Here is a 21307-nt window from a genome sequence, read left to right as displayed (position 1 = left end):
CCAGAGAGCAGGAAGACATTTGTTGTTAAGTAATATTTATGCACAATTTCTAGATAGCAGGCTTTTTTCTGTTAGTTTATAGGTAGATACAATCACAGCCACCACTGCAGCAAACAGGTAACTTAGCATTTCAAGAATAAATCATAAAGTGACTTGATCTTCGCCTAAAAGTATCATGATACTTTGGGCTTGGAAGTGGGAGGAAGCAGATTATAAATTTAAATTCCAAGTATGGAGACTCCCTTGTATGGAGTTCCAGGGCATAATAATTACATTCTTATGCGAGCAGAAGAAACACACCGATAATGACAAGTACATTTCAGCTAGGAGTTAATTTGCTAAACTCGCCCTCCTGGTCTCTAAAGAACACTTACTTCATGTTCTTCCATTTTGCATCAGAAATTCTCAAACTGGACTGTGTGCCCTCCCTTCAACACTGCACAGCTAAATGACACAGATACTGTGTATTTTACAGGGTGAAATAGCAGCCATAGTTGCTCATTTACCCAAACCATGCAAAGACACAGTGAACAAGAAGAGTCTGGACACAAGCTTCTATGGCCAGAGGAGTGCCTTTCGCTCCCCTGGCTAGCCTAAATTAAAAGAAGAAAATAATAATAAAATAATAAGTAAACTTACCACCTCATGTGTAATGACTGAGCAAGCATCACACATAAAAATGAGAAAAAACCATAACATATATTATTCCAAAATCCCAAGCAATTTCACAGAAACCAGTGGCCACCCTTCAACAGGAGAAACTCACCTATAGCCATTTTTCCCACACACTGCTCATGTCTGTCCCACCCCATTCACTATATCACAGTTTAGAAAACAATATAGATTAACATAAATTACATTTTTTTTTCCTTAAATGACCCTCTGAGCAAAGCAAAATTACTCACAAACATAAAAAAACCAACAGCCTACATCTGACCTCATGCATCTTACCATCATCTGAGTAAATGGAGATATTTGCAGTGCATCACCGCTGGAAACTTTCAATACCTTTTGGCTGTGACATTAATCTGAGCTAATGTTCCTCACAAACACATGGAAACACAACCTTCCTCTTGAGTGCACAACATGGTAAATAACCAGCACAGCAATCCAGCTGAAGCGAGACCTGGCTTGCACACAAGGAACCTACACTACAAGAAACAAAACCAAAACACACTGAGCAACTCCAAGTTTACAAGCAAACAACATATGCATTAAGAAGTGCTATTCACTACTGGAAAAAAAACTGCTGCCCAACACAAAGCCTAGGGCAGCTTCTTGCTGTGCAGCACTTCACATGCACAGCCTTATTTGCAATACCAGGGCTGCAGGGATGCACACCTGCTGCCTGCTGCATTTATCATACTAACACAGGACTGACAAAAAGCTTTGAGACAAATCCAGCAAAATTAGACAGCAACAGGCTGTTTGTACCAAGTGGGACAGGAATACAACTGGTCAAAATGAAATCCACAAGAATCCCATCCTTAAGTATTTTGTTACTGTGCCAGTAACACACTCCAAGACAGTTTGAACTTACAGTCTTTCTCAAAACTGTAAGGCATGGTATAAGTATACCATGGTGTAAGTACATGGTATACTGCTCAGGTTCCCTTAGCCAAAGTGAAGGAATTAAAGAAAAGGGTCCTGCTTCTTGCCCTAATAAGCACACAGAAATAATCAATAATGTGTCATCAACATATGGTCTCTTCCAAAGTCCTGTCTCTGTCTGGTGGATAAAGAATTGGCTAGATGGCCACATACAGAAAGCAGTCATCAATGTTTCTATGTTCAGATGGGGATCAGTGATGAGTGGTGTCCCTCAGAGGTCTGTGATGGGACCAATACTGCTCAGTGTCTGCATTTGTGACACAGCCAGTGTCATCCAGTGCACACTCAGCAAATTTACAGATGAAACATGCCAAACCATGTTTGACTGATACCATCCAGAGGGACCCAGACAAGCTCAAGAAGCAGGTCTGTGGGAACATCATGAGGTTTAACAAGGGCAAGTGCTGGTGCTGCACCCGGGCTGGAACAACCCCTGGCACCAGCGCAGGCTGGGCATGAACAGACCCAGAGCAGCCCTGCCCAGAAGGGCTTGGGGGTGCTGTGGGTGAGAGGCTGCACATGGCCCGGCCATGGCACTCACAGCCCAGAGAGCCAAACGTGTCCTGGGCTGCATCCAGAGCCCCGTGGGCAGCAGGGGAGGGAGGGGATTCTGCCCCTCTGCTCTGCTCTGCTGAGACCCACCTGGAGCACTGCATCCAGCCTGGGCTCCCAGCATGGGAGGGACAGCGACCCAATGGAGATCAAGGGACTGGAGCACCTTTATTTTGAGGACAAGTTGAGAGAGATGGGGTTGTTGAGCCTGGAGAAGAGAAGGCACCAGAATAGTTTACTGTGGCCTTTTCCTACTTTAAGTCAGCTAGTAAAGAACAATGGAGAGGGACTTCTTTTCCACACCTGTGGCAATAAGATGAAAGATAATGGTTTTAAACTCAAAGAGGGTGGACTGAAACTAGATGTAGTGGGTCACCATTGCTTCTGTCAAACAGAATCACATTATGCCCTAAGCAATCATCCCCTAAAGAAAAAAAAAAGCTGGAGGAAGAGTGACCTCAACCTCCTCTAGACCCCCAAAAGAAGCCACTGTTGGATAACCTGCCAATCTCAGTATCTTCAATATCCAAGGGTATTTCAATGCTACATTGAGGGGAAATCCATCCCTCACTGGAGCCCACCACATTTGTCCATGGAGCCAGCATTCTGTTTTTCAGTCTTGATTCAAAGCTCTTTCAAGCAGACTCAAGTCTTTCTTCTGACTTCAAAGTGCCCTGTTTCAGGTTCTGGATAACCAGACGGGTTACCCAAGTTGGCAAGATTCCTAAGAAGTTTCCACCACACACAGCAAAGAAGCAAAGATGAAAGAGGAGAGGTATGTACCCATGAACTGAGCCACATAGGTATGAAAGGTGCATATATACGCATTGGCAACCACATCATTTGCAAAGTTATTAAAATACCTTTGCTTCTATCATTGCAATCAAGTCAGTGCAAGTGTTCTGGACAGTTAGCTGTGCATTTCATCTGAGACACACATATGCAGCCTATCTGGGGAATGAGAGTCCTCAGAAAGCTATGCAGGAGTAAATTTAGCCAGTTTCAGATTATGTTTTGCTAATTATACTATGCCACCTCTCAAAAGCCAAGTAGTAGAAAGGAGTACTAGTGCCATGTGGAAAAAGAGTACTACATAAATAGCATTCTATTTCAAAATACTTCAAGGTAAATATGGAGTCCACATAGCAACCTAAATACTAGAAGAGATAGTACCTGCAGTAACAATAAATGTGGATATAAACTGTGAGTCCAAGAAATTAAGACATCTTGAAGCTGTAGTTAAAAGACATTCCACTGTGATGGCTTTTGCCAGTTCAGTGTTAACAATACTTATAAAAGCTTAAGGCTGCAGCTTTGTCTAGATCATTTACGTCTTGAAGTAGGCAAAATAGCTCACTAAACAGGTTTTCAGATGTCAGAACAACTTCCCATTTCCAGGGAAGATTGGCCACTGACACAGTGACTCTATGCTTTAGCTTCACAGATATTCAGAGCACATATGAGATGTATCTTCAGCGCACCTCAAATGTGACAACGTGCAAGAAAGCAAAAAATGGCTTGACATGTCCCCAGTGCTGGCTATTTTCCTGGACTACACACAATCAGAACAGTTTCTAGAAGAATAGCACTAGAATGAATTTCTGGAATAAGGTATTTAATACACCTCTTTCATTCTGACTCACTCCTTATCATTTGTTGTCTTCTTGTATCATTCAGAGTCTATCAAAATATAAGCATAGATTGAAAAGGCTCAAATCTCCACTAAAATAAATTGTATGGGCGTTATATTCACTAGATAATATTATACCAGATATTTACAGCAAACTGTCCTTACTAACTTACTAACCTTCAAACACAAAGAGTGGGCCAATCCTTAAAATCCTCTCCTTCACATGAGTTTTAACAGACAACTTCATATCAGATCAGGCACAAGCAGTGCCAAAAAGGAAAAAGGGATATAGTGTACCAGAGTAAGAACACACAGACTGCTCATTTATAATTTTAAAATTTATTTTACTTTACATTTAAATTTTACTAAAGATAAACAAATAAATGAAAAAATTACAAGTGCTTTTTTTCTAATTCTTCCAAAGTTGGAAGGCCTCTGAACTGTTGTGCTCACTTTAAAGGGACAGAAAAGAAATGTTTCCACACAAAAAGATTCCTTTCTTGTTACCAATAGATTAAAAAATACTAGTTTTCTCCAGTTTGTATATGCCAATTTGCCTTTCTTCTTCCTACTCACTTCCATTTCATAACTCTATTTAAGGAAATAACAATGTGTTTATTCAAAGTAAGCTAATTCCAGCCCAGGTTTGTCTACTGTAATTCCAAACACCACAGCACAGTTCTCATTTAACCAATTGCCTCTCCTTTCTGTCTCAAACGTTTGGAGATGCTGCAGGTGGTTTACAGAATATCTGCAAGTTATTTAGCCTTAAACACTTCTCATACTTTCTCATCCAGAGACAGATGTTCAACAGGCAACCCATAGCTACTTCTTCAGGCCAGTTACTTCTCCCAGAACAGTTACCAAAATAGTAACTCTGACCCTTCAACTGTCCCTTTCTTCTCTCTTTCAGACCTTCTTACTTCCCTTCTGTTTTCCCACACCCTTATTTGTCAGTCTTCATTTGTCTTCTCCACTACATTTTCTTCTGACCATTAAAAGAGATGTTACCTAACTTTTGGGCTGATATTGGCCCCCTCACAGAGGGCTCCTGCACACCAGAATTACAGTTCACCTGAATAAAATAATTTTATATGTACTCTGAGGACATTCCTATTGTGAATAATATAGAAAATACACTACCTGATGGCAAGAGTTTCACCCTGAACTGACTGGAACCAGCAGCAGGTCTCTAATATACTCAATAGATGTTTAATTTCTTTCCTGGACAAAGAAGAGCAAGCTGAGTAGAGCAGATAGTATGCTTATAACTGGAGGCATGAAGCCAAATAGAAAAACATGGGATGGAAGGTAAAGCTGTTGACTCCTAACAGAGGGAGGGAGAATCAGAAACCACAGCACCTGTTTCAAGAAGGAAAGAAGGTTCAATTTTCCATTCAATAAAAACTGGTTGAGAACTGGCAATCAGTGTGCTCCAGAGATCAACCCTCCATCACACACTGTATTGTGGAATCAAAGATTACTACTAAAGAACACAGTAAACTGAGCAAAATCTACAGTCATAATGATGTGTTTCAGCCTGATTCAATCCAACACACAATAAAAGCAGGATAAAATAAAAGCAAGCTTCAGTACTTTAACTAATTGTGTACAATGGTCAAACAACACTGCCATTTCACTTTTTTTGCCAGAGAGAAATTGGTATGTGTTTTTTTTTGTCACAATTACCCTGAAAGAAAGTATTTACATACAGAGCAGATACTGCAAATTTGAATCCCATGCTCCTTTTTAGGTTAATTTTAGCTTTCAGTGGACAGAGCAATTTAATGGCTGTTTTCAGGAGATCTTGCTTTATTACTTTTCAAGTTGCCCCACCCAAGTTTTGTTTTCCCACACATTCAGCCCAGAACACACAAGAACACAGATTTTAATTGACTGTATCCCAGCAATCTTTCCATTCCAAACCCACGAGTAGGTTAGCTTTTTATACTTTAAAAACTGCTAAATGTAAACTCACTACTTCAAACATTTGGCATTAAAAAGAAATGCCAAGCCTAAAGTAGCATAGTTTCTAGACTGAGATTTTACACTACCACATACCTAACTGCATCATCATTTTGAGATTTATGGAACAGTGATTACAGCAAAGACCAAAAGCCAGAAATTTTCACTAGAACTGCAAACTTCTCAACACCCATGTAATAGTACAACAAACAGGCATTTCCAAAAATACCAGAAGTTAAAGCTGGTAAGTAGCACTGGGGAATCCCAGCCTGTCTTGGCTCTGCTTCTGTTATTAGGTACCTTTTTTAGTGAACTGCACAGTCAATTTTCAATTTTAAAAGATGCTCTACTATTTTAATTATTCAGTATTGAAGGTATTTGGAAACTTGTCCCAATTCTAATCTTCCTGTCCATTCAACAAGATAACAATTAGAAGAAAACTTGTCTCTGTCAAATTGTAGTATGTGTTTTTCAGATGATCTTCAGTACTTACAGAAAAGGGTCCTAAAGCTTTTCAGTTTTTGCCTATAGGCTTAAGACAGTGAAAACAATCCAAATCAGAGCCTTCACACAATATGCCTTTTCTAGAGTAACCAACATGGTTAAAAGCCAATCTACCTGAACAAGCCACTTACACACTTACATCATCCTAGTATCAAAGAGCTAGATACTTAAATATGTGTAGGTGCCTGAAAATGTTGACAAGCACTTTGTCTTATTTAAGAAACAGACAAAACATGTTTAGATAGGCTTAATCTTCACACTTTGAAAATCCACTTTACCACTGTTTAAGATTCTAGATGCTTTTGAAGTCAGGCCACAAACTGACTAGTTACTACAGAAAACACTACAATCTCAAATATTAGATGCATAATTAGACATCAGTAGGTATATTTTTAATAGCAATTTTTCAAAATCTGCTTTTCTAAGCAGAAACTATGAAGAACTTCTGTCTTACTGGGCAGAAACATCCATTCTCCATTGTGTGAGACAAATTCAGCTCTGGAGTGATAGTTCCTGGTATTACTGTAGCAACTTTATCAAGCGTTACATGTCACAGCCTCTAGCAATAATTAAAATAGCCATTCTTTTAGGTGGTCAGCTTTTTTGTGTTTAATGTTAGGTTTTGAGTTTTATAATGAGAAGCAAGAGATGAGGAGAGTAGAGAAAATACAGCTGCTCAGACAGAAGAGACTTGCTGCTTTGTCAAGACATGATGACATGATTGTGGTTTCTGTTGTCTACACATTCTTTAAGTGTGCACATCCACTGCTTAGCTTCCAGTCTTGGCATTTGCTCCCACCCAGGCACCCTGTTCACCGATTCCCAGTCTACAAGCATCCTCCTGTGACTACACATCATGCTTTGACAATTGTCATTTGTGACAGAGCGATAAATCTCATTCCTTCTCTCCAAGTACACATGTTCACATGGCAACAGTCACCCTCAGGAAGGATTTCACAGTGATTAAGTGTGTCAAGGACAAAGGATTCTCCACTTAATGGGGCTGGCTTCACACACAGTAAATCAGGTGAAATACAGGGATACAGCAAAAGCATGAAGTGAGGAGTCTCTCTTCATCTAGGAGTCATACTCCTGTCTCTCAGCTGTGGACTATATCAATCCTACTAAATATTTAAATTAGCAGCCTTATTTACTTGTGTATTCCTACAACTCCTTTGCTGGCAATGCCCACCCTTGTGCTCTTTACGCCAGTATTCTCAGGGTATGGTCTGACAATGGAACTAAACCAAGCAACAACTGGAGAAAGGGATGTCCTGCTGTTCCTCCTAATTCCACCATTCCTCCCAAGGCTAACCCTACAGTAACACAGAACAGAGAGTTACCCATCTGACATTCACCCCACGAAATATTTTTCCATCACTTCATGTCCTTGACCTGGCTCACTGCAGGGTCAGATACCCTCAAAATGAGAAGAGCAGATGTGGAAAAAGAGGGAGCAGTGCCATTTCTTTCACAAGCATCAAGACTGCCATCATCTGAGCACCAAAGCAATGCCTTCTGGCAGGGACACCAAGAAATATACTTGAATATCTGCTGTTACACTCATTTTTAATTCAGCACTGCAGGAAAGCCTAGAGAGCTTCAATACATCAGTGAAATTTCCTTTGTAGTCTTCATTCTGGTACAGAGTTCTATGTTATTGGCCCTACTGCTGGAGAAGTGTTTGTAATTCCTGTTTCTCATGCACATCTTGAAGACTTACCTCCTACTCAACCCACTCTTTATTTTTTAATGCTAACAATGAGATTACAGACAAAGGTAATCTCTTCCTTACCCTAAAACATCTTCAGTTCTAAAATACAATACATTAAAGATTTCTTGTAGAGAGCAATGAGAAAAATACTCAGTTCACCCCTTCTGACTTTACCCTCATCCCCAATCCAAGAGCAGTTACCGCATCTTATAAACTGAGACCAAATACAACAAATTAATTCCTATTAAAAAGATATCCTTTTTCTCCCCCTCAAAAACTGTAACTAAGAGCAGCTTCTGGAAACTGAAAAAAAATTTCCTTGCCTATCTTGCACAAAATATAGGACAGCTCCTGTTGGTTGCTTTGAATTATGCCCTTAAGACTTGGCTTCAAAACAGAGGAAACCAGACTGTCATGGATTTAGACTGTTGTGCTCTTAGAGATGCATATCTAAATTTTAGGTATCTGAAAAATCCTTTGTGGTCAACCTTGTCTCCAGCCAGTAGACAGCAGTAGCATCAAAACAGCAATTATGTTCAGACTGCTCTTGATTTTGGGGAGAGGCATACACAAGTTTATCAGGGCTAGATAAGTGAGGAATAATTGAACCAGTGCAATTTATAACAGTGGCTGAACTCCTACAGCAAGGTCTGGTTTCATCACACTTGTCACTTAGCCTTTGCTCTAGAGCAGCAGCCCAGCCAAGGAGCATAAAAGTGTGTGTGAAGTCATCCTAACACATGGGCACACCTAACTTTCAAGTGTGTTCATGTATTAGCCAACAGACCACTCTCATTACCCAAGCAGATGCCTATTAAAAGGTTTAGCGGTATGGGTGAACTCAAAATAGTATTGCTGCTGCTCATTGCAACAGGAGCAACAAAGTCTAACCACGGAACTCTAGCAGTTCTAAACTGAAAGGCAAGTTCAGTGAGATGCAACAGCAGAGACTTGTGACATTATTTTTATTTGTTGTGAAGTGGCACAAGACACTGTTCTGCTGGCTGATTCAGTCTGGTGACCAGCAAAATCAAATACTGCTTAAGTAGGGAAAAGGGTTTCCCTCTGCACCCAAAATTAGAATATTTCTGGAGTATTCTAGATACTCTAGAAAGCAAAGGTTAGTTTACATATGTAGCTTGTTTATAGAGGCAGTCTTTTAAGAAATACCTCTTGCTAAACTTAAGGAGCGAAGCATCCACCAGTGCTGCTGCCAGGACACCAATTCAGCAGCTGCAATTGCTAACCAACAGCTCAAAAGACTTTCTGAGCAGTAGCCAGCATATCTGCAGGTGACACCACAACAGTAACTCTACCTTCTTCTGCTACTGATGTGCACTACAGGTTGGCTAAAGACATGTTACTCAATGGTGTGCTGTGAGACTGCCTTTACATCAAAACACCCACTGAGGGCACTGTGAATCTCTACTCCTGAACATCAAAACTTCTTAAAAGGCTCCATTTTCACACCTAAGAATCTTCATCTAGCATGGCTGCCCCAGGACCCCATGCAAATCTGGCAATGACAAACAATACAACACCTCTTTCAAAAGTGCACAAAAAATTAGGAGGAAGAATGAAACATTAAATTATCCACAGATCATGAAGATTTGTTACAAATTCCACACGATATCTGGCAAGTCAATTAAACACAAACTTACCTATTTCACAGACTTCTTATTAGTGACGCAAAAATCTGGTATGAGTAGTAGCAGGAACAGATTAACAGGACTAGATTACAACAGTTTCACTGCTCCAAGGGAAGTATTGCTTACTACACATGTTGAAGTTTGGGCCTCCACCAATATTTCTACAACAAGCAAGATTATGTGCAGCCTAAAGTCTCTCTAAATGCAGGTCTGGAGATTCTTCTGAGAACCTCCACATTTATATCTTCCCACTGCTCAAGCCTCATATCCACCCCTCCTGTCACACTAGAACTGATAAACCACAGCTGCCCTAATTGCTCAGCTGGTTCCTGTATTCTTGCTGACAAAGAAACCCTGCCACAAACTGGGGAGACATTATGTTAAATGCTCAAGCACCACACTGATAAGAATGGTATTAGGTTTAGACAGAAATATGATTGGGTAGAAAAGTTAAGTCCTTATGAGGCTTAAACCTAAACCTGGAATCTAATCTGCAGAAAACTTCTGCAGACCCCACAGATGAGTATGATTCAGCTATGAGGACCAAGGTAGTAAAATACTGTTAATTTGCGTAACAGATAATGGCTCTACAAATAGAAACAGCCTACTCCATACTGTACTCAGCTGTTGTCTTTGTATTTTCTTCTCTGTAATTCATTAACATACAAGCTTATCAAGGTGGGAGTGAAGAACTTGTTTCCAGCATGAAAACCAGCAGTCAAACATAGCAGAAGTACTTACGTCACTCTTCCTGAACTTTGCTTTTAAGCTCTTCATGCTGATCACATTCAACCTTCCAAACCTTTGAGGAACTTTTTCTTCTTCTTCAATATCTAAACAAAAAAGAAAGAGAGTACGATTCCAATTTGATACCATTCAGTTCACTGGCAGGCAAGTCACAAATTAATTTGCATATCTCTATTACTTTTTGGGGATTTAGCCCTCAAGCTCTAAAAAAGATTAACAGCCACTTAAGGAAAACTTTCTAACTGTTTCTCTAAACTTAGAATTAAACCTAAATCTGACCACTGAACAATAGAAGAAACGTTTACCAAAAACTAATCTGTATATCATGTTGTATTAACTACATCTCCACATAATTAGATCACCAACACATTCATATATGATCAGATTCCTCTGCCCACTGCCTATTTTAATATTATCACCAGGAGAGCCATTTGTAAAAATGGATTATGCAAAATCATAATTAAGCATGCAGTCATTCATTAAAACTCCACCATCCTACCACCATGGGTCTGCACTGGGTAGCAGAAGTACCACCATTATTCTGTGCACAAGTAAAACCACTAACCAAACTTTAAATTGCACTTCAACCTTGCAGGACACGTTACTAGGACAGCTCAACACAACACAGTAGGCAGAATCGCCTGAGCAGGACAAAGGTTATTGCTGGAACAATTGTTTTGGATTCTTCCCCATAAGGAGGGAACTGCATGTGGGTTTTTAAGAGCCATAGCTGCTTGAAACTTGGCAGTGCATTATCACAGTTGTGTTCCCCCTTCCTCCCTTCCACATGAAGGAAAGCAGCAGTTGAACAAATATAAAACTAACCTAACAGACAAGCTGCAAACTCTCCCAGAGGAAAGTGGGTATCTACAGCAAAGTTTCCTACAGAAAGCTTCAATGATACCACACATTGCCAATCCAACATAATGGTGAAAGCACATTAAAGTAGCATGGCAATGTGCTTTTTCCTAGAGCACAGCAGGAGAGAGCAACACCTGGACTGGCAAATGCACCTAGATAAAAATGTTCCACATTTCTAGTTTTACAGTATGCTTACTAAAATAGTTAGTTGCTTTCATCTGCAAGTTTTAGCTGCTATACAAATTCTTTCTGAAGGAGCAGTTTAAAGTTAAGGATGTTCAGCTGTATAAACTTCCTCTCTCCACCCTAGAAAAAAAAGTAAAAGTTGTACAAGTCTAGTCAGATAAATAAATAACTGAAATAGGGACTGAAGCATAAATTCAAATAGGTCATGCAGGGTCACTATGTTTCACATCACTCTTCTGAAACAGTAGATTACAGTTTGATAACCAAAGTGAGATTCATCTGTTTCATAAAAGTACATCTCATTATTAAAGGCAAGTAGCTATGTTGTACATGATGAATCTACCATGAGTTTTAAAAATCCAACTACACAGCACATTGTTAGAATATATATATATGCATATAAATGCTTCCACAAAATACAGCCCTAACTACCATTCAGGAATAGCAATCAGTGCTAAGTAAACATGTTATTTAATTCAACCCCATATTTATCTGACAGCGATTTAAGACAAACTCTAAACTCAAGTACATTTCTTTAAAAAACAAACAAAAAATCACGTACACTAAATACACACAAACACATTTCCTACAGGCTACACCTCTCCAGTAGGTAGCAGTAGGTAATCTGGATGGGGTAATTCTGCAAATTGTTAAAAAATCATTAAATTGAATTAAATTACTCTAATTAACCAGTCATTTTCAAGTCATGTCAGATCCCTGACTGTATCCAGGTATATGAACAAAGGGTTTCATTCAAAATTCCTGCATTTAATCACAAGGAGAATGGGTTTGTGGAAGTTGATTTAATTCTTTAGCAGGCAAAAAGAAAAAAGGAAAATAGATTTTGCAGAACCTTTTCACTCCCTGACCTAGATGAAAATTTCTCAGCTTTTTCCTGGGTAGAATGTAGTGTTTGTAAAATAGTAAAAAAAAATTTAAAAAAAATAATGGAACAATCAAAAATAAGGAATTATTTCAGATTGCTTTGAGAGAAGCATACCACTTGTTTTCTGGTACACCTACCCAAACTTCCAAGAAAGTTTTTAAATTACAGCTGTCATAATCTGCACTGGAAAGGAGCCTGAACTTCAGCAAGACGCCAGTAATCTTCTAAATTATCCTCTAGTAACATCTAGGATGATGAGAACTGCAAATACTAGGGTACAGACAAGACAAATTCCATTACTCACCTGGCTTTCTTTACATACCACACCAGCAAAAAAAAAACCCAAATCAAACCAAACCAAACCATTCCCAAGTTTTATGAAAAAAACCCAAAAATGTAAAGCAACATTAAAGATGTGAAACATTATACAATATCCCTCAAACCCCAAAACTTTACAGGACTTTGTATTTTATAACTTAAATATACTTTGACTAAAAAAAGTAAACTGTTTAATTGGACTGGTTAATGAAATATAAATAAATCCCATGCACAGGGAATTGAAAACAAGAAATCTTTCCTCACATACAGATTGCCAAAGAATTGTCTGCTGTATGCTGTCTTTCCCCGTCCTACTCCCTCAGCATTTTTGGCTCCTGTGGACAAAAGATTTATTATATAGCTCTCAAGGAAGACAAAGTACTCAACTACAAGGTTGTGGGAGAGATGAAAACTCCTTGTAGGTACAAGGAGCAGCTGAAAAGCTGGACCCTCTTCTCTGAGGAACCTGCAGCAGAGTCTAATTAACAAGTTTTGCAAGCACTCCTAATACATCACTCTCATTCTTGTGAGAAAAGAAAAAGCACATTTTATACACTGAACGTGAAACTCAAATCCTCAGCATAATTAAAAAAGCATGCTCAAAGCATACAAAACCAGCATTCCCAAGCTTAGTCTGTTTTTCACATCTGTATTTTTTCCATACAATGTAGCTAAACACAAACATTAAGATTACAGTTTGTGCATCATAATGCCCCTAATCCTTCAACTGTAGAGATAAAAATGCATGAAGTGGTGAGGGCTGCCTTTTCTTGTCACTGTTTAACGGAGGAACTCCCCTCTCAAAGAGTGCAATTATTGGAATTGATGCAAAAAGAGGTCAGCATCTTGATCTGGTGGAGCTTTATTACAACTGTTCATTTGCCAGAGGGGGGAAAAAGGAAGCGCCATTAAAATTACTCGCCTGTTTTACAAGATAGGAAGTGACTACTAGAAATTCACCAGGGAGCATCAAGACGCTTCAAAACAATATTCTGCAATGAATAACAGGTATTTACAAGAAGCAATCTCTACTAATAGTGGCATTTCTCTGCTTTCAGAACTAATGTGGTAATAAATACTGAGTGCTGTCATTTCATAGCTGCAGCAAGTTAGCAGCAGATAAGTGCTTAACTCCAGGGATTCTCAACAGCTAATGCTGATCACGTGCTTTTAACCATTAGTTCCAAAATTAAATAACCAGTCCTCTATCTCATCTTCCTTTAGCTTAATGTCAAGAAACAGCCCTGAGGAATACAAGCCACAGAAAACATCTTTAGGTAGGTGGCAAACCTATCTAGCTAGAACAAGAGACATTGAAGCGGTGGTAATCTTTGGCCTCAATAATTTCATTGCACCTGTGTTTTAATACACAATACAATCTTCACGTTTAAATGTAGGAAACAGATTAGGATAATCTTCCCCACTGAATTATAGTGAGATCTGTGCAAACCACAGTAAACAACAATAGTGACATTTTTTCCCCTTTCATTAAATTGCATTCAAATCAGAGAAAGGCCTTTCAAACAATATACAATTAACTCCTTCAGGGGGCTAAAATCTAGTGATGCAACAATGAAAAGACTTGATTTCCCTAAGCAAAACTGGAAGTTTACTGTAAAACCTTATATTATGCACAGTGTTCATGCTAATGAGTCACTCCTCACTCATAAGTGCTGAATTCAATTAATTTAGGTGTCAAAAATCTTGTGTCTCTTTCAGAACACCCTGAGAAGCCTCCATCTCACACAGAGCTCTTCCACAGCAAAGCATGACTAACGTTTCAGCTAACTTCCCCTTCCCCTCCCAAAAACACTCCCAAAAAACTTTTTCAACCCTGAAAGGTTACAGGAAAGATTTACAGACTAGGCAAGATCTGGCAACACACGTGGAGGTGTGCAGGAAATGAAAAAAGATTCTAGAGTGTGGAAGAGTACTCCTGCTGCTATACATTTACGACCCCCTTTTTTGTGACTTCATCTACTCTCACAGGGAAAATAAGAGGCCCCAGAAGCATCCTCCCCTAAAGCACAACATCATTTACCCTCAGGATGATCATTTTTAAAATCACAAGCCCAGCTCTGACCCAGAAGCACAGCCTAGCAGCAGCCAGCACTGCAAAGCAGCCAGAGGTATCAACACTAATGCATCCCTTCTGCTGATCACCTTCAGTATCCAACTTCACAAATGCTTCACATCCCTGAGCTTCCCTGACCTACCCTCCAAGACCAAGAATGTGCTCCAACCTAAGCTGCTCTTTAACATGGCTAAAATCACAGTACCACCTGGAGGCATGAGCCATTGCTCAGCCTCTTTGGCTGCTCCCACATAAACTCAGCAAGCCCACTCTGTCCTAAAAAACAATAATCCACCCAACACCCTCCCCTGACTACTTTCTATTTTCATCCAACTGAGCATATTCTTCCATTTCTCAGGCCAAAGCATGTATGATGTGACCAAAAGCTACAGGAATATTTCCTCACTCTTTATCAGCACAACTCAGTTTTTCCATCTTGAGTAACCCACCCTCCTATCATAGAAAAAGTCAAACGGAACAGAATTTTATAAACTCTGTGTTACCTTTAAAGACAAATAATTCTTGGCTTGGTTAATCTACTATTACTTACTAATGAAAACACACTGAAAAATACACTGAGAAGCCCAAGCACTACACAAGAGTAGGAGTGATTTACACACAGTTAATCCCACTCTAAACAGAATCCGACATCAGAGATAGCAAGGGCCTTGGGTAACCTAGTACATTCCCTCTATCTGCTCACAAATCACTGGCAAGGATGTGCTGAACTGTACAAATTTAAGAATCTGAGCCCAGAAGTTAGAGCGACATAGATGATGCAACACTAACAAATCTACAGCTATTGCTTCTCTCTCCAAGACACTTTGTATCAACTCTTTACTCTTACCTTCTTTTGATAGTCAGAATTTACAAATATTGAATTATCTTTTAATGGATTCAGCTGAAGCAGTACTGGCCTCTGAGGATGTCATACATACAATATAAACCCAGGCAAGATGGTCAGTCTGAGGATTCATCCAGTTTGTTTAAACAGTGTATTCAAATGCAGCTCTAGGCAGCCAGAAGAAAGCTAGCACCAACAAGACCTTTCACACAATGAACAGGAGCAGGTTAGAGAAAAATCAAAATGTGACATTGCTCTGATTTGCTTACTTGGCATATTAGACAGGACTCTGGGCAAAATTCTAACTCAAATTAAGTCCAGGTAAATTTATCGTTCACTCCTTACAAACAATTTTATTCCAGTCCCATTCCTGTTCTTTTGTCTGGAAGCATCTATCAACACACACCCAGGCACAACAAAAGAGACAACTTTTTTTATGAACTGGGACACACTGATGCTCCTTCTCTGCCTTCAATTTTCCTGTCTCTATAACAAAAACATACACACACCCTTGCACGGCCCTTAATTTTGAGACCATCTTCTTTAGTGTGATTATACACAAGATATGGTGCAGTCCTGAAGACTTTTCTACATTCAATATTCAGCTCAACTGGATGAGATTGGAAATAAAGAATCTAGCAATAGAGAAAAATGCCTTATGGTCCCACTTCTGAAATGTCACTTCTTAAATCAGAAACCCACATGGATAACAACTGCTAGTATTTGTTTATATTTCCTTCCTAGTATTCTGTTATCAACCATTCAACTTGATGTTCAGAATCATGAAACACAACAAATTGTACAATTGCAACATTAAATCAATTAAGAGATATATCCATGACTTTATGCATTAATATTCTGAAACAGCCTAAGGCAGAGCAGTCACCTACTACGGGTGAAATTAGAAAGACAGGAATGTCAAAGCAATTTACCTAAGACACTTGACAAACCCCACTCCCATAAACACCTTGGAAGGGTAGCTTACTGGAACCTACCTAAATCTAGAAATACCTTCAGAGACTCTCCTGATAACACAGCTCCCCTTCTCAGCTATCAAGTTCTTGGGGAAAAACTCTTCAGCTGATGAAAACTTGAGCATCTTTTTTAACATTATTCAAAAATGTAGAGTTTCATGTGTTTTCAATAATCAATAAAAAGGACTAAAAATTCAGATCTTTTTTATTCTGGAATGCTATAGACTAGCAGGACATCAGCAAGATTAACACCTACATTTGGTAAATTATATTTGTGGAATGGTATCTATGCTGCCATTCAATGAGATCTGGACAGGCTAGAAAGCTGGGCAGAGAGGAACCTCATAAAGTTAACAAAGGCAAGTGTGGGGTGCTGCAGCTCAGGGACCAGCACAAGTTAGGGGTTAGTCTGCTGAAATCCAGCTCTGTCCAGAAGGACCTGGAGTCCTGGTAGACAAGTTAGACGTGAGCCAAGAAGCCCAATTGTATTTTCGGGTGCTTTGGGAATACTGTGGACAGCACACTTGACAGAGGTTTTTCTGCTCTGCTCTGGTGAAGCCCTATCTGGAGTGCTGCGTCCAACTCCAGGCTCCCTAGCTCAAGAAAGGCTAGGAACTTCTGCAGAGGGTCCAGTGGAGGAATACAGATGGTTAGGGAACTGGAAAATCTCTCTCACAAGGATAGGCTAAGAAAGCTCAGTTTGTCTGGCCTGGAGAAGAGATGAATAAGAGGGGATCTTATCAACGCTTACAAATATTTTAAAGATGTGTGTCAGGAGGAAGGGGTCAGACACTTTTCAGGCACGTCCAGTGACAGGACAAGGGGCAACAAGCATAAACAGAAACACGTGAAATTCCATCTGAGTATGAGGAAGGAAGAACTTCTTTGAGAGTGACAGCACTGGAACAGGCTGTCCAGAGAGGTTGTGGAATCTCCTTTTCTGGAAATATTCAAAACCTTCCCGATCACAATCTTATACAACCTGCTCTAGCTGAACCTGCTTTGGCAGATAGGCCAGATTAGATGATGACCAGAAACTCCTTCAAACTTCAGCCATTCTGTGATCTTAATGATAAGCAAGTGGTTTTTTTCTGATTTTATTCAGGTTTTTGAAATTTATATTCAATAGCACTAGCATCAGGTGCTTATAAATATTAAAGAAGAAGAAGATACAATGTTTAAGGTATTTCTCCCAGCCTTCATAGACTTGCAAATCTTCATATATCTCTTCAAGTTAGCATCCTGATGGTCTCAGGCAAGTAGTTGTCAACAAGGTCCTCAGAAAGTACTCAAGCATCAAAACTCTGAAGAGATATTTCAGGGTATTCCAAAGTGCCTTTGGGAAGTCAGACATCTGCAAGGACTAACAGCAGCTTCCACCTCTCAAAAATTATGAGAAAAGAAATGGAACATGCTCAGCTCCTGGAGTTACAGAGTCACAGGCAGACCAGCATACAAATTCTTCTCAAGTTTTAATGACTGAACAAATTTGGCTTTCTCTTTCCTCTATCAACAGATTCATGTGGGAGGGAAAAAAAATAAGACTCATCTTGTTTTACAGTATTTTCAGTACTGGGAATGGCTTCCAGGCAGAAAACCAAAAGAAGACTGTGACAGCTTTAGAAAATGTACATAAATTAGTACAGCATTCATCTAACATGCAAGTTCTGCCTGAAGAGGAAGGACTTGTCAAGGCCTAAAACTTCCTAGGAAAATGCACTGACCATGAGGTTCTCCCTAAGATGTGACCATCTCAAGTGCAGAACACAGCCCACCACCATCACCTCCAGGTGTTACTGGCCATCTTGTTCAGGACCTCAACACAAGGGAAGGATGCATTCTTTCACTGCTGTGTGCTTCCACTCCTGTAGTGCTTGGCAACTACCTGGACTGTCAGCTAGTCTGAAGTGCTGGTGAGAGCTTCAGTTGCTCCCAGAGTTCAGCAGACTGGCACATCTCTGGCAGCTGGACAGTGACAAGCTCTGCTCTAACTTATTACCAGAATTATACCTGTTTGTATCACTTCCTCTGAACCCTAAAAGCCCATGATCAGATGACTCTAAATAAAAGGAGCAGCCAGGATTGACAACTCTGAAAGGAAACTAAGCTACCTCAAACACAGAGCTATCACCTGCATGCTTCCACAGGCACTTAGGCAGCAGTTCCAAGAAATGTTGGCAAGAGGGGAGGCTTTTCAGATATGCAAAAGGTACACACACAGCAGGAGCCAGCTGCTCAAATCTATAACCCCAGAAGATGCTATGGATTGCTATGCTTCTACCCTGGAACGTTTAATACTCTACTATGTCTGCCATTAGGCAAGGCACTAAAGCTTTGAATTCGTTCTAGTTTCCCTTGGGTTTTTTTCTCTGTATTTATTTCAAGCACTACCCCTGTGCAAAAAGAACTAGACCACGATCAGCTCCCAGAAGGAATGTGATTAGGGTATTGTTCCAGCAGGATTTAGAAATTACCAACATCTTACACAAGAACTAACTTTTATGTTTCTTCAATCACTGCCTCTCCCTCAAAAAAGGCATGAAGTCATCAGAGAGGAGGAGAAGGAAAATTGAACATACAGAAAGAAAAAAAAAAATGAAGATATGAGGCAAGCAAGTGATGAAATGCTTACATCACTTCACAAGATGAGAAGCCTCCCATCTAGCTCTTCTTCACTTGATGTTATCCATCTATCTCTTGTTTCAGGGAAATAGAGGGGAGGAGGTAGTATTTTATTGCTGTGTTGGCAGAGGCACTTTTGGGAGGGGAAAAGAATAGCAGAGGGCCAATATTTTTAGAGACTGGAACGATGGGTGTCTGCTACTGCACAGTGACTTATTGGCACTGAGCTTGATTTCAAATCAAGGGAACCCTCAGCTCATATGATGCATTGTTCTACTAGAAATGCTCTTTCACTCTGGTTCATACAGCTGTTATGCAATTCTTCTATTAGTAAATAAAATCTCATTGACAGCTTTCCATGAGTGTCCCAAGACAAGAGCCAAGCAGGTATTTACTAAATTCAGTTAGTCCTATTTAATACTGGAGACCAGAAAACATTTCTAACATGTTGTATATGTAATTTTCGGCATTTGATCTATTTTTTATCTATCTTTTTTAGCGACAAAATTAATCTACAACCTGCTGGGTAGAGGAGAAGAAAAAGGCAAAAAGACTTCAGCTTCTACAAAAATAGCAGTAGACTGGAAGTGTTTTATATTGGTGCTGTAGTAAGCACATTCATACTTATTATAGAGGCAAACAGGAGAACTCGGTAGAGATCCTGCAACGCTGTGAAAGCGTACTTTTTACACAAGGGGAAAGTTAAGAATGTCACAACAGCAGACTGCAGAAGGCTTGTGCTGCCAAACGCTGTGCAAGAGGAAGATAAATCTTCCGCGTGCCCTGTGAGAAGTTAGAAGCACAGGTTCCCGATTAAACTCGATGCTGTTCCTAAAGCAGACTACTTACTCTTTTTTAACGGCAGCAGAAAATCTGGATCTTTTAAGCCTGCGCTCCCATTGTAAGGCGCAGCCCCCTGGGCGCCCGCGGGGTACAGGGATCCACGGCCGGCAGTGGGGCGGGGGACCGGCGGAGCCCACAGGACCCTGCCTTCCACGGGCTCCCACCAAACCCCCGGGGGGAGCACCGGGACAGCCGGGGCCACTCCTCTGGTCGGAGCGAGGACGCTGAGGGCCTCCCGGAGAGGACTTCATCTCCATCAGGGTGCCCCGGGACCGGCACTGCCGGGGCTCAGCCGGACGCGCTCTCAGGGCCCCCCGACCCCGGGGCGTCTCGGGCGGCTCCATTCGGGGCCGGGGGACCCGCGGAGCCCCTCTGCGGGCGGGCAGGGGCGCGGGGTAGTGATGGGTGCCATCCCCCAGCCCCGCGGGCAGCTGTCACTGCCCGCCACGCATCTTGAGAAGGACACAAAACAAAACGCAGCAAACGCAACACAAACTATAGACTAAATGAAAATAAACAATCAAGCGGGAGCGACTCACGGGCTGCGTCCCCCCGCTGCGCCCCGCTCCCCTACACCGGGCAAACGGGGCGCTCCGGCAGCGCCCGGCGAAGAGAAGGGAGAAGTTCCCTCCTGTCGCGCCCCTCAGAGGTTTCCCCGCCCGGGCTCCGCCGGGGCAGCGCCCGGAGCCCCCCGCGCCGGCGGCGGCGGCGGGAGCAGGTGGGCGCCGCACACAAAGCCCCATTGACGGCGCCCGCCGCCGCCGCCGAGCGCGCACGGACCCGCGCCCGCCGCCCGCGCCGCGCCCTCACCTCACGGAGCGCCCGCGTCCCGCTACGCCCGCGCTGTGCCGGGAGCCGCGCTCGCACCGAGCGATCCGCGGCGCTGCCGAAGGGCGGAGCGGCGGCGCCGAGCGCCCCGGGACACTCGGGGGCGGGATGGGGCGGGAGGGCGGCGTGACACGGCGGCCACGTGACGGCGGGGCTGCGGGCGGCGGGGAGGGGGCGCGGCCCCGCCCCCTCGGGAGGGCGGGGGACGCTGGAGAGAGACCGCCCTGCCGGCTCCGGGAGGGCCGGGCATGTGTCTCTGAGGGGTGCGCCGAGCCGCGGAGTCACCGAATACGCCGAGTTCGAACGGCCTCACACGGATGGATCATCGGAGCCCAATTCGTGGTCCTGCACCGGAGAACCCAAGAGTCACGGCATCTCTGTGAGAGCATCGTCCAAGCACTTCTTGAGCTCTGTCAGACTTGGAGCTGTGACCACTGCCCTGGGGAGCCTGTTCCAGTGCCCAACCATTCTCTGGGAAAAAGCCTTTTTCTGACATCCG

General features: G+C 41.7%; 1 protein-coding gene across 2 annotated transcripts in view; it reads right to left on the bottom strand.

The window, feature by feature from the left end:
* RAI14 (retinoic acid induced 14) overlaps positions 1 to 20880 on the bottom strand; it is an 84935-nt gene extending 64055 nt beyond the window's left edge. For both annotated transcript variants that reach the window (XM_031507437.3, XM_031507438.3), the window contains exons 1-2: positions 20791 to 20880; positions 10367 to 10458 (exon numbers count right to left, since the gene is read on the bottom strand). In XM_031507437.3, coding sequence (XP_031363297.3) covers positions 10367 to 10402 — 36 coding nt within the window. In that variant the 5' untranslated portion in view covers positions 10403 to 10458; positions 20791 to 20880. The remainder of the gene's footprint in view (positions 1 to 10366; positions 10459 to 20790) is intronic.
* Between the last annotated feature and the right edge of the window lie 427 nt (positions 20881 to 21307).

This window comes from Lonchura striata, chromosome Z (assembly GCF_050655825.1).
Source record: "Lonchura striata isolate lonStrDom1 chromosome Z, ASM5065582v1, whole genome shotgun sequence".
In the NCBI taxonomy this organism is placed as follows: Eukaryota; Metazoa; Chordata; class Aves; order Passeriformes; family Estrildidae; genus Lonchura; species Lonchura striata.
The sequence above is the reverse complement of the archived record's forward strand: the minus strand, read 5'-3'. Positions and strand labels throughout refer to the sequence as shown.